General features: G+C 45.0%; 1 protein-coding gene across 1 annotated transcript in view; it reads left to right on the forward strand.

Moving 5' to 3' along the window:
- The first annotated feature begins 459 nt into the window (after nt 1-459).
- Nucleotides 460-13,572, forward strand: part of pde9aa (phosphodiesterase 9aa) — a 267,251-nt gene continuing 254,138 nt past the window's right edge. Inside the window, exon 1 of the mRNA XM_072262191.1 lies at nt 460-528. Coding sequence (XP_072118292.1) covers nt 460-528 — 69 coding nt within the window. The remainder of the gene's footprint in view (nt 529-13,572) is intronic.

Here is a 13,572-nt window from a genome sequence, read left to right on the forward strand (position 1 = left end):
CATCTAATCCATGCTCTGTCTATCCTGGAAGTGTATAATGTACAACCAACATTTCAATGTTTTACTTTTTGGTTTAGAATAGTCACCTTACTTTTGACTACCCTTGGCATGGTCTTCTGCTTAGCTCTAGGGCTGAAAGGACTGGGTCAGCTTAATCCTACTAATGATCTCTAATTTCTAAAGGGTTCCTTTCAAACTGTGGTAATTACAGAATTTAAGACCAGATGCTTCTGTCTCTTCTGTATGTTGCTATGGAGATCCTGAGTGGCTAGAAACAAGAGCTGAGCACCATGCTAAACAATTGTGCGGGTGGATAGCTGTGTCTGAGAAAGGAGCGAGCAGAGAGCAGGTCAGTGTGTCAGTAGCAGAGTAAGCAGCTGAGTGTGAGGAGCTAAGATTAAATGCTAGTCTACAAAGGAGGCTGAGCGAGCAGTTCAGCATCAACTTCATTGCAGTGCAATGGGATCTGCATCGTCCGCCTACCAGCCCAGAGCTATCTTCCTGGACATCGAGGGACGCATACAAAAGGTAGAAACACTGGTTACAGTGTACACTCAGTGCGACAGGGATTAATCTTCGGGGATCGTTATCAGAAGGGCATTGCTTCCTATTGTAGGACCAGAATGAGATGCAGGAGAGAATCAGACCTGTCAGACCATTGAGGCTGATCCACCATTTAATCATTGCTGTTTGAAGAAAATTGGTACAAAATAGTATCAGATTATTTAAAGGACGAGGATGACTGAAACATCAAGTTACTTGTTGTAAGCCAGCTTAATGGTTTAACTACATCTGATATTGGCTCAAAGAGACCAGAGGCAGATCGTGTCTAACAAGCCTGATAGAGTTCTTTGAGGAGGTGACCAGGCACATAGATGAGGGTAGTGCAGTGGATGTGATCTATATGGATTTTAGTAAGGCATTTGACAAGGTTCCACACGATAGGCTTGTTCAGAAAGTCAGAAGGCATGGGATCCAGGGAAGTTTGGCCAAGTAGATTCAGAATTGGCTTGGCTGCAGAAGGCAGAGGGTGGTAGTGGAGGGAGTACATTCAGATTGGAGGATTGTGACCAGTGGTGTCCCACAAGGATCTGTTCTGGGACCTCTACTTTTCATGATTTTTATTAACGACCTGGATGTTGGGGTAGAATGGTGGGTTGGCAAGTTTGCAGATGACACAAAGGTTGGTGGTGTTGTAGATAGTGTAGAGGATTGTCACAGATTGCAGAGATACATTGATAGGATGCAGAAGAGGGCTGAGAAGTGGCAGATGGAGTTCAACCCAGAGAAGTGTGAGGTGGTACACTTTGGAAGGACAAACTCCAAGGCAGAGTACAAAGTAAATGGCAGGATACTTGGTAGTGTGAAGGAGCAGAGGGATCTGGGGGTACATGTCCACAGATCCCTGAAAGTTGCCTCACAGGTGGATAGGGTAGTTAAGAAAGCTTATGGGGTGTTAGCTTTCATAAGTCCAGGGATAGAGTTTAAGAGTCGCGATGTAATGATGTAGCTCTATAAAACTGTGGTTAGGCCACACTTGGAATACTGTGTCCAGTTCTGGTCACCTCACTATAGGAAGGATGTGGAAACATTGGAAAGGGTACAGAGGAGATTTACCAGAATGCTGCCTGGTTTAGAGAGTATGCATTATGATCAGAGATTAAGGGAGCTAGGGCTTTACTCTTTGGAGAGAAGGAGGATGAGAGGAGACATGATAGAGGTGTACAAGATAATAAGAGGAATAGATAAGAGTGGATAGCCAGCGCCTCTTCCCCAGGGCACCACTGCTCAATACAAGAGGACATGGTTTTACGGTAAGGGGTGGGAAGTTCAAGGGGGATATTAGAGGAAGGGTTTTTTACTCAGAGAGTGGTTGGTGCGTGGAATGCACTGCCTGAGTCAGTGGTGGAGGCAGATACACTAGTGAAGTTTAAGAGACTACTAGACAGGTATATGGAGGAATTTAAGGTGGGGGCTTATATGGGAGGCAGGGTTTGAGGGTCGGCACAACATTGTGGGCTGAAGGGCCTGTACTGTGCTGTACTATTCTATGTTCTATGTTCTAGACAGGCTGATAAGGAAGGCATGCTGGCCTTCATCAGTCAGGGCACTATGTATAAGAGTTTGGAGGTTATGATCAGTTATACAAGATATTGGGGAGGCCACATCTTGCAGTATTGTGTGCATTTTAATCCCTCCATTATAGGAAAACTATTAAAAAGAAAAAAAGAATGCATAAAAGATTTACTAGGATGTTGTCTGGACTTGGACCTCAATTTCAAGGAGAGGTGGAGAAACAAGGATTTATTCCCTAGAATGTAAGAGATTGAACTAATGGACAAATATAAGATCATGAGGGCATAGAAACATAGAAAATAGGTGCAGGAGTAGGCCATTCAGCCCTTCGAGCCTGCACCGCTATTCAGTATGATCATGGCTGATACCCAACTCAGAACCCTGTATCAGCCTTCCCCCCATACCCCGATCCCTTTAGCCACAAGGGCCATATCTAACTCCCTCTTAAATATAGCCAATGAACTGGCCTCAACTGTTTCCTGTGGCAGAAAATTCCACAGATTCACCACTCTCTGTGTGAAGAAGTTTTTCATCATCTTGGTCCTAAAAGCTTCCCCTTTATCCTCAAACTGTGACCCCTCGTTCTGGACTTCCCCAACATCGGGAACAATCTTCCTGCATCTAGCCTGTCCAATCCCTTTAGAATTTTATACGTTTCAATCAGATCCCCCCTCAATCTTCTAAATTCCAGAGTGTATAAGTCTAATCGATCCAGCCTTTCATCATATGAAAGTCCTGCCATCCCAGGAATCAATCTGGTGAACCTTCTTTGTGCACTCTCTATGGCAAGAATGTCTTTCCTCAGATTAGGGGACCAAAACTGCACATAATACTCCAGGTGTGGCCTTATCAAGGCCTTGTATAACTGCAGTAGAACCTCCCTGCTCCTGTACTCGAATCCTCTTGTTATGAATGCCAGCATACCATTCGCCTTTTTCACCGCCTGCTGTACCTGCATGCCCACTTTCAATGACTGGTGTACAATAACACCCAGGTCTCGTTGCACCTCCCTTTTTCCTAATCGGCCACCATTCAGATAATGATCTGTTTTCCTGTTCTTGCCACCAAAGTGGATAACCTCACATTTATCCACATTAAATTGCATCTGCCATGAATTTGCCAACTCACCAAACCTATCCAAGTAACCCTGCATCCTCTTAGCATCCTCCTCACAGCTAACACTGCTGCCCAGCTTCGTGTCATCCGCAAACTTGGAGATGCTGCATTTAATTCCCTCATCTAAGTCATTAATATATATTGTAAACAACTGGGGTCCCAGCACTGAGCTTTGCGGTACCCCACTAGTCACTGCCTGCCATTCTGAAAAGGTCCCGTTTATTCTCACTCTTTGCTTCCTGTCTGCCACCCAATTCTCTATCCACATCAATACCATACCCCCAATACCGTGTGCTTTAAGTTTGCACCCTAATCTCCTGTGTGGGACTTTGTCAAAAGCCTTTTGAAAATCCAAATATACCACAGCCACTGGTTCTCCCCTATCCACTCTACTAGTTACATCCTCAAAAAATTCTATGAGATTCGTCAGACATGATTTTCCTTTCACAAATCCACGCTGACTTTGTCCGATGATTTCATCGCTTTCCAAATTTGCTGTTATCACATCTTTGATAACTGACTCTAGCATTTTCCCCACCACTGATGTCAGGCTTACTGGTCTATAATTCCCCGGTTTCTCCGGATGTAGTGTATGTGAATTTCGGTAAGGCATTTGATAAGGTTCCTCATGCGAGGCTCATGCAAAAAGTAATGAGGCATGGGATCCAAGGAGACTTTGCTTTGTGAATCCAGAATCAGTTTGCTCACAGAAGACAAAGGGTAGTTGTCGATGGTTCATATTCTGCATGGAGGTCGGTGACCAGTGGTGTCCTGCAGGAATCTGTCTGGGATCCCTCCTCTTTGTGACTTTTATAAATGACCTGGAAGAGGAAGTAGGTGAGGAAGAAGGGTGGGTTAATAAGGTTGCTGATGACACAAAGGTTGGGGTTGTTGTGGATAGTGTGAAGGGTTGTCGGAGGTTACAGCGGGACATCAATAGGATGCAAAACTGGGCTGAGAAGTGGCAGATGGAGTTCAACCCAGATAAGTGTGAAGTGGTTCATTTTGGTCGGTCAAATTTGAAGGCAGAATGCGGTATTAATGGTAAGACACTTGGCAGTGGAGAGGATCAGCAAGATCCTGTGCTCTGTCTCGATAGGACTCTCGAAGCTGCTTAACAACAGTGTTGGTCAGACCCCACTTGGAGTACTGTGTTCAGTTCTGGTCATCTCACTACAGGAAGTATGTGGATACTATAGAGAGAGTGCAGAGGAGATTTACAAGGATGTTACCTGGATTGGGGAGCATGCCTTCTGAGAATAGGTTGTGAGAACTCAGCTTTTTCTCCTTGGAGCGATGGAGGATGAGAGGTGACCTGATAGAGGTGTATAAGATGATGAGAGGCATTGATCATGTGGATAGCCAGAGGCTTTCCCCGGGTCCAAAATGGCTAGCATGAAGGGCACAGCTTTAAGGTGCTTGGGAAATAGGAACAGAGGAGATGTCAGGGGTATGTTTTTTACACAGAGAGTGGTGGGTGCGTGGAATGGGCTGCCAGCGACAGTGGTGGAAGCAGATACAATAGGTTCTTTTGAGAGTGTCATGGTCTGATCTGTGAAGACTGCATTCCGGTTCACGGTCTGGTCCGTCAATTCCTTATTCTGGGTTTTCCTGTTTTCCCTTGTACCATTGGGTGCCTTAATTGAGGAACCTGATTCTCATTTTGGGCTGACACATACCTCTCAAGCCAAGGATTTCCTGCTGGATTGTTCCCTTCCCCTCCCCATCTGAATCCCTGGCAGTTACGTTGGCAGTTCATCTCAACAGTTACTTCGGCACTAATCTTCATCTGTAATCTTCATCTGTTACTTTCGCCTGCTACCTCGCCTGCAACCTCACCTGTGTCCTTGCCTTTATCGCTGCCTAGTTCAACCGCCGGAGTGAGACCGGAGCCTTGCCACACCAAGATAAGGATGTATCTATTGTTGAGTTTGGAACTGTCTCTTTGTGTCCCTGTGTTTAGTGGCGGTGTCAAAGAAGAGTCCCGGCCCTCGGTCCTGTCCCCAAGTAGGGGTCCTGACTCTGTATAAAGCCCCGGCCCTAAGCCCTGTTCCCAAGGAGGGGTCCCGGCTCTGTGTTCTGTGTTCCAAGTTCCAGGCGCTGTGTTCCAGCCCTGTCCAAATCTGAGCTTTCTGTCCTTATCTAGTTCTGGTGCCTCGCCCAGCCCGGTGCTGGAGATTCCTCATCCTGTGCTGGATTGTCTCCATCTAAATCCTCGGCAGTTTACCTCAGCAGTCATCCCGGCCCAGCGTCCTAGAAAGGGTCCTGGCCCTGCGCTCCAAGGAGGAGTCCCGGCTCCGTACCCAAGAGCCTAACCAAGCCGAGTCCAAGAGCCAAGCCAAACCTGGTCCATGAGCCACGTCCTGCCCTGGAGTACCTTGTCCAGTCCATGTCCGAGGCTCTGAGCATCCAGTCCACATCCAAGGCTCTGTGTTCCTGTGTTCCAAGACCAAGTCCAAGTGCCGTGTTCTAGCCCTGTCCAAATCTGAGCTTCATGTCCTCATCTAGTTCTGGTGCCTCATCCAGCCCAGGGGTTCTTCGCCCAGCCCAGTGCTGGAGATTCCTCGTCCTGTGCTGGGGTACCTCATCTTGTGTTGGATTACCTCGTCCTGTCCTTGCCAAGATCCTAGTCCCGAGTCCTAGCCTAGACCCAGGTTCTGGTTCCGAGTCAAGACTCTGGTTCCGAGTCCCAGGTTGTGGATCCTTGTCCAGACTCTGGTTCTGGAGTTCCGAGTTCCTAGTCCAGGCTCCTTGTTCCTAGTTCCACGTCTGGGTGCCGTGCTTCTCGCCCAAGTCCTACCAGGCCCTGAATCCTAGTCTCGTCCAGGGCCTGTGTCAATGGCCAACGTTGTTTCTTCCTCTCTCCTCTTGCTTTCTTGATAAACTCATTGCCCAGTTCCTAGTACTTCAGTGTCTGTGTCTTGCATTTGGGTCCGCCATCAACACCCACCTTGTAACAGAGAGACTCTTAGGTAGGTACATGGAGCTTAGAAAAATAGAGGGTTATGCACACATCCTTGTAGAGGGTGTTTAAGGACCAACTGCGCAGAGTACAGGACATGTATGTTCCAGTCAGAAGATATCGAGAGAGGTGATGAATTTGGTCAAAAAGAAAAAGGGAAAATATGTAAAGCTTAGAAAGCGAGAATCAAATGAGATTACTGGTGCCTTGATCAATATCTTTGTGTCCTCTCTCACCACAGGCGAGGTCCCAGAGGACTGTCAAGCAGCTAATGTTGTTCCATTATTCATGAAGGGACCCAGGGATAATCCTGGAAACTATAGACTGGTGAATCTCATGCCAGAGGTAGGGACGTTACTGGAGGAAATTCACAGGGTTGGGATTCATGAGCATTTGGAAAACCATGGCCTAGTTATGGACACCTGACATGGATTTGTACGGGTTAAGTTGTGTCTTACTAACTTGACTGAGTGTACAAGTAGATGATGGATGTAACATGAATGTAACGAAGGACAAGCCAATGATTGGGTACAAATGCAGACAGAGCAAAGAGTTAATTTGTTCCACACAGGCAAAATTCAAAAGGGCAAAGAATGCAGGACTGAAGGTGCTGTATTTAAATGCATGTAGCATTCAGAATAAGGTGGATGAACTCATAGCGCAATTAGAAATTGGTCGGTATGACGTTGTGGGCATCACTGAATCGTGGCTGAACAAAGGCCATAGTTGGGAGCTTAACATCAAAGGATATACTTTGAATTGAAAGGTCAAGCAGAAAGGCATAGGCAGTGGTGTGGCTCTGTTGGTAAGAGATGCAATTACATCTTTAGGAAGAGGTGACATAGGGTCAGAGAATGTTGAATATTTGTGAGTGCAGTTAAGAAACTGCAAGGGTAATAAAAAAAAGCCATGATGGAAATCATATAAAGGCCTCCAAATAGTAGCCAAGATGTGGGGTTGAGATTGCAAAGGGAGCTGGAAAGAGCATGTAATAAGGGTAATGACACAATTGTAATGGGAGACTTCAATATGCAAGGGTATTGAACTGAATTGAATCAAATTGACTTTATTTCATACATCTGTCACATACATGTATAAATCTTTATGTTACATCTCTGTCTAAATGTGCAATGTGCAATCATAGTAATTTATAATAATTTATAATAAATAGAACAGTCAATGTAACATGGAAATACACTCAAATCAGTGTGAGTTCATCAGTCTGATGGTCTGGTGGAAGAAGCTGTCCCAGAGCCTGTTGGTCCTGGCTTTTATGCTGCGGTACCATTTCCCAAATGATAGCAGCTGCAATAGATTGTGGTTGGGGTGACTCAGGTCCCCAATGAACCTTTGAGCCCTTTGTTCACACCTCTTTGTAAATGTTCTGAATCATGGGAAGTTCACAACAACAGATGCGCTGGGCTGTCCGCATCACTCTCTGCAGAATCCTATGATTAAGGGAGGTACAGTTCCCATACCAGGCAGTGATGCAGCCAGTCAGGATGCTCTCAATTATGCCCCCTGTAGAAAATCCTTAGGATTTGGGGGCCCATACCAAACTTCCTCAACCGTCTGAGATGAAAGAGGCGCTGTTATGCCTTTTTCACCACACAGCTGGTGTGTACAGACCACGTGAGGTCCTCAGTGATGTGGCTGCTGAGGAACTTAAAGCTGTGTACCCTCTCAATCCCAGATCCATTGATGTCAATAGCCTGTCTCCATCCCTCCTGTCATCCACAACCAGCTCCTTTGTTTTTGTAACATTGAGAGTGTGTTGTTTTTTTGACACCACTGTGTCAGAGAGATGACTTCTTCCCTGTAGACCACCTCGTTATTGATTGAGATTAGGCCGATCAATGTAGTGTTGGAAAATTTAATTAGAACATTAGAGCTGTAGGTGGCGACGCCATCATGGGTATACAGGAAGTAAAGGAGGGGACTTAGTACACAGCCCTGAGGTGCTCCTGTGTTGAGTGTCAGAGGTGTGAAGGATTGGGAAAATCAGGTTGGTGTTCGATAGCAAGAGAGGGAATTTGTTGAATGCTTACAAAATGGCTTTGTAGAATAGCTAAAAAAGGAAAGACTATCTTAGATTTGGTGGTGTGTAATAACTCAGATCTTAATTAGGAGGCTTATTGTAAAGGAACCCTCAGGAGAAAGTGATCATAAAATGATTGAATTCATACTGCAATTTCAGAGAGAGAAGCATAAGTCACATAAGACCATATGACCATAAGACATAGGGCCAGAATTAGGCCATTTGTCCCATCAAATCTGCACTGCCGGGCCGGCTGTTGGCACAACGACATCGGCGGAGGTTCCCGGGTTCAAAATTAGTCAGGTCCGCTCCCGAGTACGTTTTCCATCCGTGCCGGGTTGAGTGTCGGGATCACAACTCAACCTTGTAAAATAGAAGGAAAATACTGCAAAAATGTCTGTGTGAGGAGTGGCGCGCCACAGAGTCTCTCTCTCTCGCTCCACGCCTTGTAAAAGCCATGAAAAAGACATCATCACGGATGCACGCACAGACACGCAGATGCGCACGCACACGAACAGACTCGCACGCACGCAGGCCAATGCAAAAAAAAAAAACAAACCTGCACTGCCATTCAATCATGGCTGATCTTTTTCATCCCCTCCTCAGTCCCACTCCCTGGCCTTCATCCCATAACCTTTGATGCCATGTCCAGTCAGGAACCTATCAAGCTCTGCCTTAAATACACCCAACAACCTGGCCTCCACAGTTGCCTGTGGTAATAAATTGCAGAAATTCATCACCCTCTGGCTAAAGAAATTTCTCCGCATCTCTGTTTGAAATATTCACTCCTCTAAATGAACTTAAAGAAGGGTAACTTTGAAGGTATGAAACGTTAATTAGCTAAGATAGACTGGCTAATGATACTTAAAGGATTGACGGTGGATATGCAATAGCAAGCATTTAACGATCGCATGGATGACCTACAACAACTGTTCATCCCAGTTTGGCAAAAGAATAAACCAGGGAAGGTAGTGCACCCGTGGCTGACAAGAGAAATTAGGGATAGTATCAATTCCAAAGAAGAAACATACAAATTAGCCAGAAAAAGCGGCTCATCTGAGGACTGGGAGAAATTCAGAGTCCAGCAGAAGAGGACAAAGGGCTTAATTAGGAAAGGGAAAAAAGATTATGAGAGAAAGCTGGCAGGGAATGTAAAAACTGACTGTAAAAGCTTTTATAGATATGTGAAAAGAAAAAGAACGGTTAAGACAAATGGAGGTCCCCTACAGACAGAAACAGGTGAATTTATCATGGGGAACAAGGACATGGCAGACCAACTGAATAACTACTTTGGTTCTGTCTTCACTAAGGAGGACATAAATAATCTTCCGGAAATAGTAGGGGACCAAGGGTCTAGTGAGATGGAGGAACTGAGGGAAATACATGTTAGTAGGGAAGTGGTGTTAGGTAAATTGAAGGGATTAAAGGCAGATAAATCCCCAGGGCCAGATGGTCTGCATCCCAGAGTGCTTAAGGAAGTAGCCCAAGAAATAGTGGATGCATTAGTGATAATTTTTCAAAGCTCTTTAGATTCTGGATTAGTTCCTGAGGATTGGCTAATGTAACCCCACTTTTTAAAAAAGGAGGGAGAGAGAAACCGGGGAATTATAGACCAGTAAGCCTGACATTGGTGGTGGGGAAAATGCTAGAGTCAGTTATCGAAGATGTGATAACAGCACACTTGGAAAGCGGTGAAATCATCGGACAAAGTCAGCATGGATTTGTGAAAGGAAAATCATGTCTGATGAATCTCATAGAATTTTTTGAGGATGTAACTAGTAGAGTGGATAGGGGAGAACCAGTGGATGTGGTATATTTGGATTTTGAAAAGGCTTTTGACAAAGTCCCACACAGGAGATTAGGGTGCAAACTTAAAGCACACGGTATTGGGGGTATGGTATTGATGTGGATAGAGAATTGGTTGGTAGACGGGAAGCAAAGAGTGGGAATAAATGAGACCTTTTCAGAATGGCAGGCAGTGACTAGTGGGGTACCGCAAGGCTCAGTGCTGGGACCCCAGTATTTTTGCAATATATATTAATGACTTAGACGAGGGAATTAAATGCAGCATCTCCAAGTTTGCGGATGACACGAAGCTGGGAGGCAGTGTTAGCTGGGAGGAGGGTGCTAAGAGGATGCAGGGTTACTTGGATAGGTTTGGTGAGTGGGCAAATTCATGGCAGATGCAAGTTAATGTGGATAAATGTGAGGTTATCCACTTTGTTGGCAAGAACAGGAAAACAGGTTATTATCTGAATGGTGGCCGATTAGGAAAAGGGAAGGTGCAACAAGATCTGGGTGTCATTGTACACCAGTCATTGAAAGTGGGCATGCAGGTACAGCAGGCGGTGAAAAAGACGAATGGTATGCTGGCATTCACAGCAAGAGGATTCGAGTACAGGAGCAGGGAGGTACTACTGCAGTTGTACAGGGCCTTGGTGAGACCACACCTGGAGTATTGTGTGCAGTTTTGGTCCCCTAATCTGAGGAAAGACATTCTTGCCATAGAGGGAGTACAAAGAAGGTTTACCAGATTGATTCCTGAGATGGCAGGACTTTCATACAGTGAAAGACTGGATCGACTAGGCTTATACTCTCTGGAATTTAGAAGATTGAGAGGGGATCTGATTGAAACGTATAAAATTCTAAAGGGATTGGACAGGCTAAATGCAGGAAGATTGTTCCCGATGTTGGGGAAATCCAGAATGAGGGGTCACAGTTTGAGGATAAAGGGGAAGCCTTTTCGGACCGAGATTAGGAAAAACTTCTTCACACAGAGAGTGGTGAATCTGTGGAATTTTCTGCCACAGGAAACAGTTGAGGCCAGTTCATTGCCTATATTTAAGAGGGAGTTAGATATGGCCCTTGTGGCTAAAGGGATCAGGGGGTATGGACAGAAGGCAGGTACAGGGTTCTGAGTCGGATGATCAGCCATGATCATACCAAATGGCGGTGCAGGCTCGAAGGGCCAAATGGCCTACTCCTGCACCTATTTTCTATGTTTCTATCCTGAGGCTGTACCCTTTGGTCCGAGACTCCCCCACCATGGGAAACATCCTTTTCACATCTGCTCTGTCTAGGCCTTTCAACATTTGAAATGTTTCAATACGATCTCCCCTCATCCTTCTAAATTCCAGTGAGTACAGACCCAAGGCTATCAAATATTCTTTGTATGATAATCCTTTCATTTCCAGAACCTCCTTGTGAACCTCCTCTGAACCTTCTCCAATGCCAGCACATCTTTTATTGGATAAGGAGCCCAAAACTGTTAACAAAACTCAAGGTGAGGCCTCACCAGTGCCTAACAGAGCCTCAGCATCACATCCCTGATCTTGTATTCTAGATCTCTTGAAACGAATGCTAACATTGCATTTGCCTTCCTCACCACTGGCTCTACTTGTGTTCTGCACAAGGACTCCCAGGTCCAATTGCATCTCAGATTTTTAGACTTTCTCGCCAATTAGAAAACAATCTGCACGTTTATTTCTACTACCAAATTGTATGACAATGCATTTTCCAACATTGTACTTCATTGCCACTCTCTTGACGAACTTGGAGCATGGATCAATACGTGGAACTATGATGTTGCGCCAGACTTCAGATGTTTCAAAAAGGACAAGGAGGGAGGCAAAAGAGGTAGGAGCATGGCATTGTTAATGGGGATAGTGTCATGGCTGCAGTAAAGGAGAAAATCATGGAGGGTTTATCTACTGAGTCAATGTGGGTGAAAGTTAGAAACAGGAAGAGGGCAATAACTCTACCAGGTGTTTTTATAGACCTCCCAATAGTAACAGAGACATTGAGGAGCAGATAGGGAGGCAGATTCTGGAACGGTGCAATAATAATAGGGTTGTTGTGATAGGTGATTTTAACTTCCCTAATATTGACTGGCATCTCCTTGCAGCAAGGGGTTTAGATGGGGCGGAGTTTGTTGGGTTTGTTCAAGAAGGTTTCCTGACACAATATGTAGATAAGCCCATTAGAGGAGAAGCTGTACTTGATTGGGTATTGGGAAATGAACCTTGTCAGATGTCAGATCTCTCAGTGAGAGAGCATTTTGGAGGTAGTGATCACAACTCTATCTCCTTTACCATAGTGCTGGAGAGGGATAGGAGCAAGAAATTTGGGAAAACATTTAATTGGGGTAAGTGGAAATATGATGCTATTAGGCAGGAACTTAGGAGCATAAATTGGGAGCAGATGTTCTCAGGGAAATGCACGGGAAAAATGTGGCAAATGTTCAGGGAATATTTGCACAGTGTTCTCCATAGGCATGTTCCACTGAGGCAGGGAAAGGATGGTAGAGTAAAAGAACTATGGTGTACAAACTATGTAGAAAATCCAGTTAAGAAGAAAAGAAAAGCTTACGAAAGGTTCAAGAAACTAGGTACTGTTAGAGGTCTAAAAAATTACAAAGTTGTCAGGAAAGAGCTTAAGAATGAAATTAGGAGAGTTAGAAGGGGCCATGGGAAGGCCTTGGCGAGAAGGAAAAGCATAAGATATTCTACAAGTATGCGAAGAGCAAGAGGATGAGCTGTGAGAGAGTAGGACCAATCAGGTGCAATGTGGAAACTTGTGCATGGAATTGGAGGAGGTAGCAGAGGTACTTAAAGGATACTTTGCTTCAGCATTGACCAGGGAAAAGGACTTTGGCAGCTGTGGGGATGACTTACACTGGAATGAAATACTTGAGCATAGAGTCATTAAGAAAGAGGATATGCTGGAGCTTTTGAAAAATATTAAGTTAGATAAGTCAACGGGACTGAATGAGATATACCCCAGGCTACTATGAGATCAAGGGAGGAGATTGCTGAGCCTCTGGCAATGATCTTTGCATCATCAAGAAGGACAGAGAAGTACTGGAGGACTGGAGGGTTGCAAATGTTGTTCCCTTGTTCAAGAAAGGGAGTAGAGATAACCCAAGAAATTATAGAACAGTGAGTCTTTCTTCAGTGGTGGGCAAGTTGTTGGAGAAGATCCTGAGAGACAGGATTTATGAATATTCGGAGAGTCATCATCTGATTAGGAATAGTCAGCATGGCTTTGTCAAGGACAGGTCATGCCTTACGAACCTGATTAAATTCTTTGAGGATGTAAAAATACACACTGATGAAGGTAGAGGAGTGGATGTCGTGTATATGGATTTCAGTAAGGAATTTGATAAGGTTCCCCAGGTGACCTGATACAGGTGTATAAGATGTTGAGAGTCATTGATCATGCAGATAGCCAGAGGCTTTTTCCCAGGGCTGCAATGGCTAACACAAGGGGGCATAGTTTTAAAATGCTTGGAAGTACATACAGAAGGGATGTCAGAGGTAAGTTTCTCACACAGAATGGTGGGTGCATGGAATGCACTGCTGGCGACAGTAGTGGAGTCAGA

The sequence above is a fragment of the Mobula birostris genome, chromosome 6 (genome assembly GCF_030028105.1).
Source record: "Mobula birostris isolate sMobBir1 chromosome 6, sMobBir1.hap1, whole genome shotgun sequence".
Lineage (NCBI taxonomy): Eukaryota > Metazoa > Chordata > Chondrichthyes > Myliobatiformes > Myliobatidae > Mobula > Mobula birostris.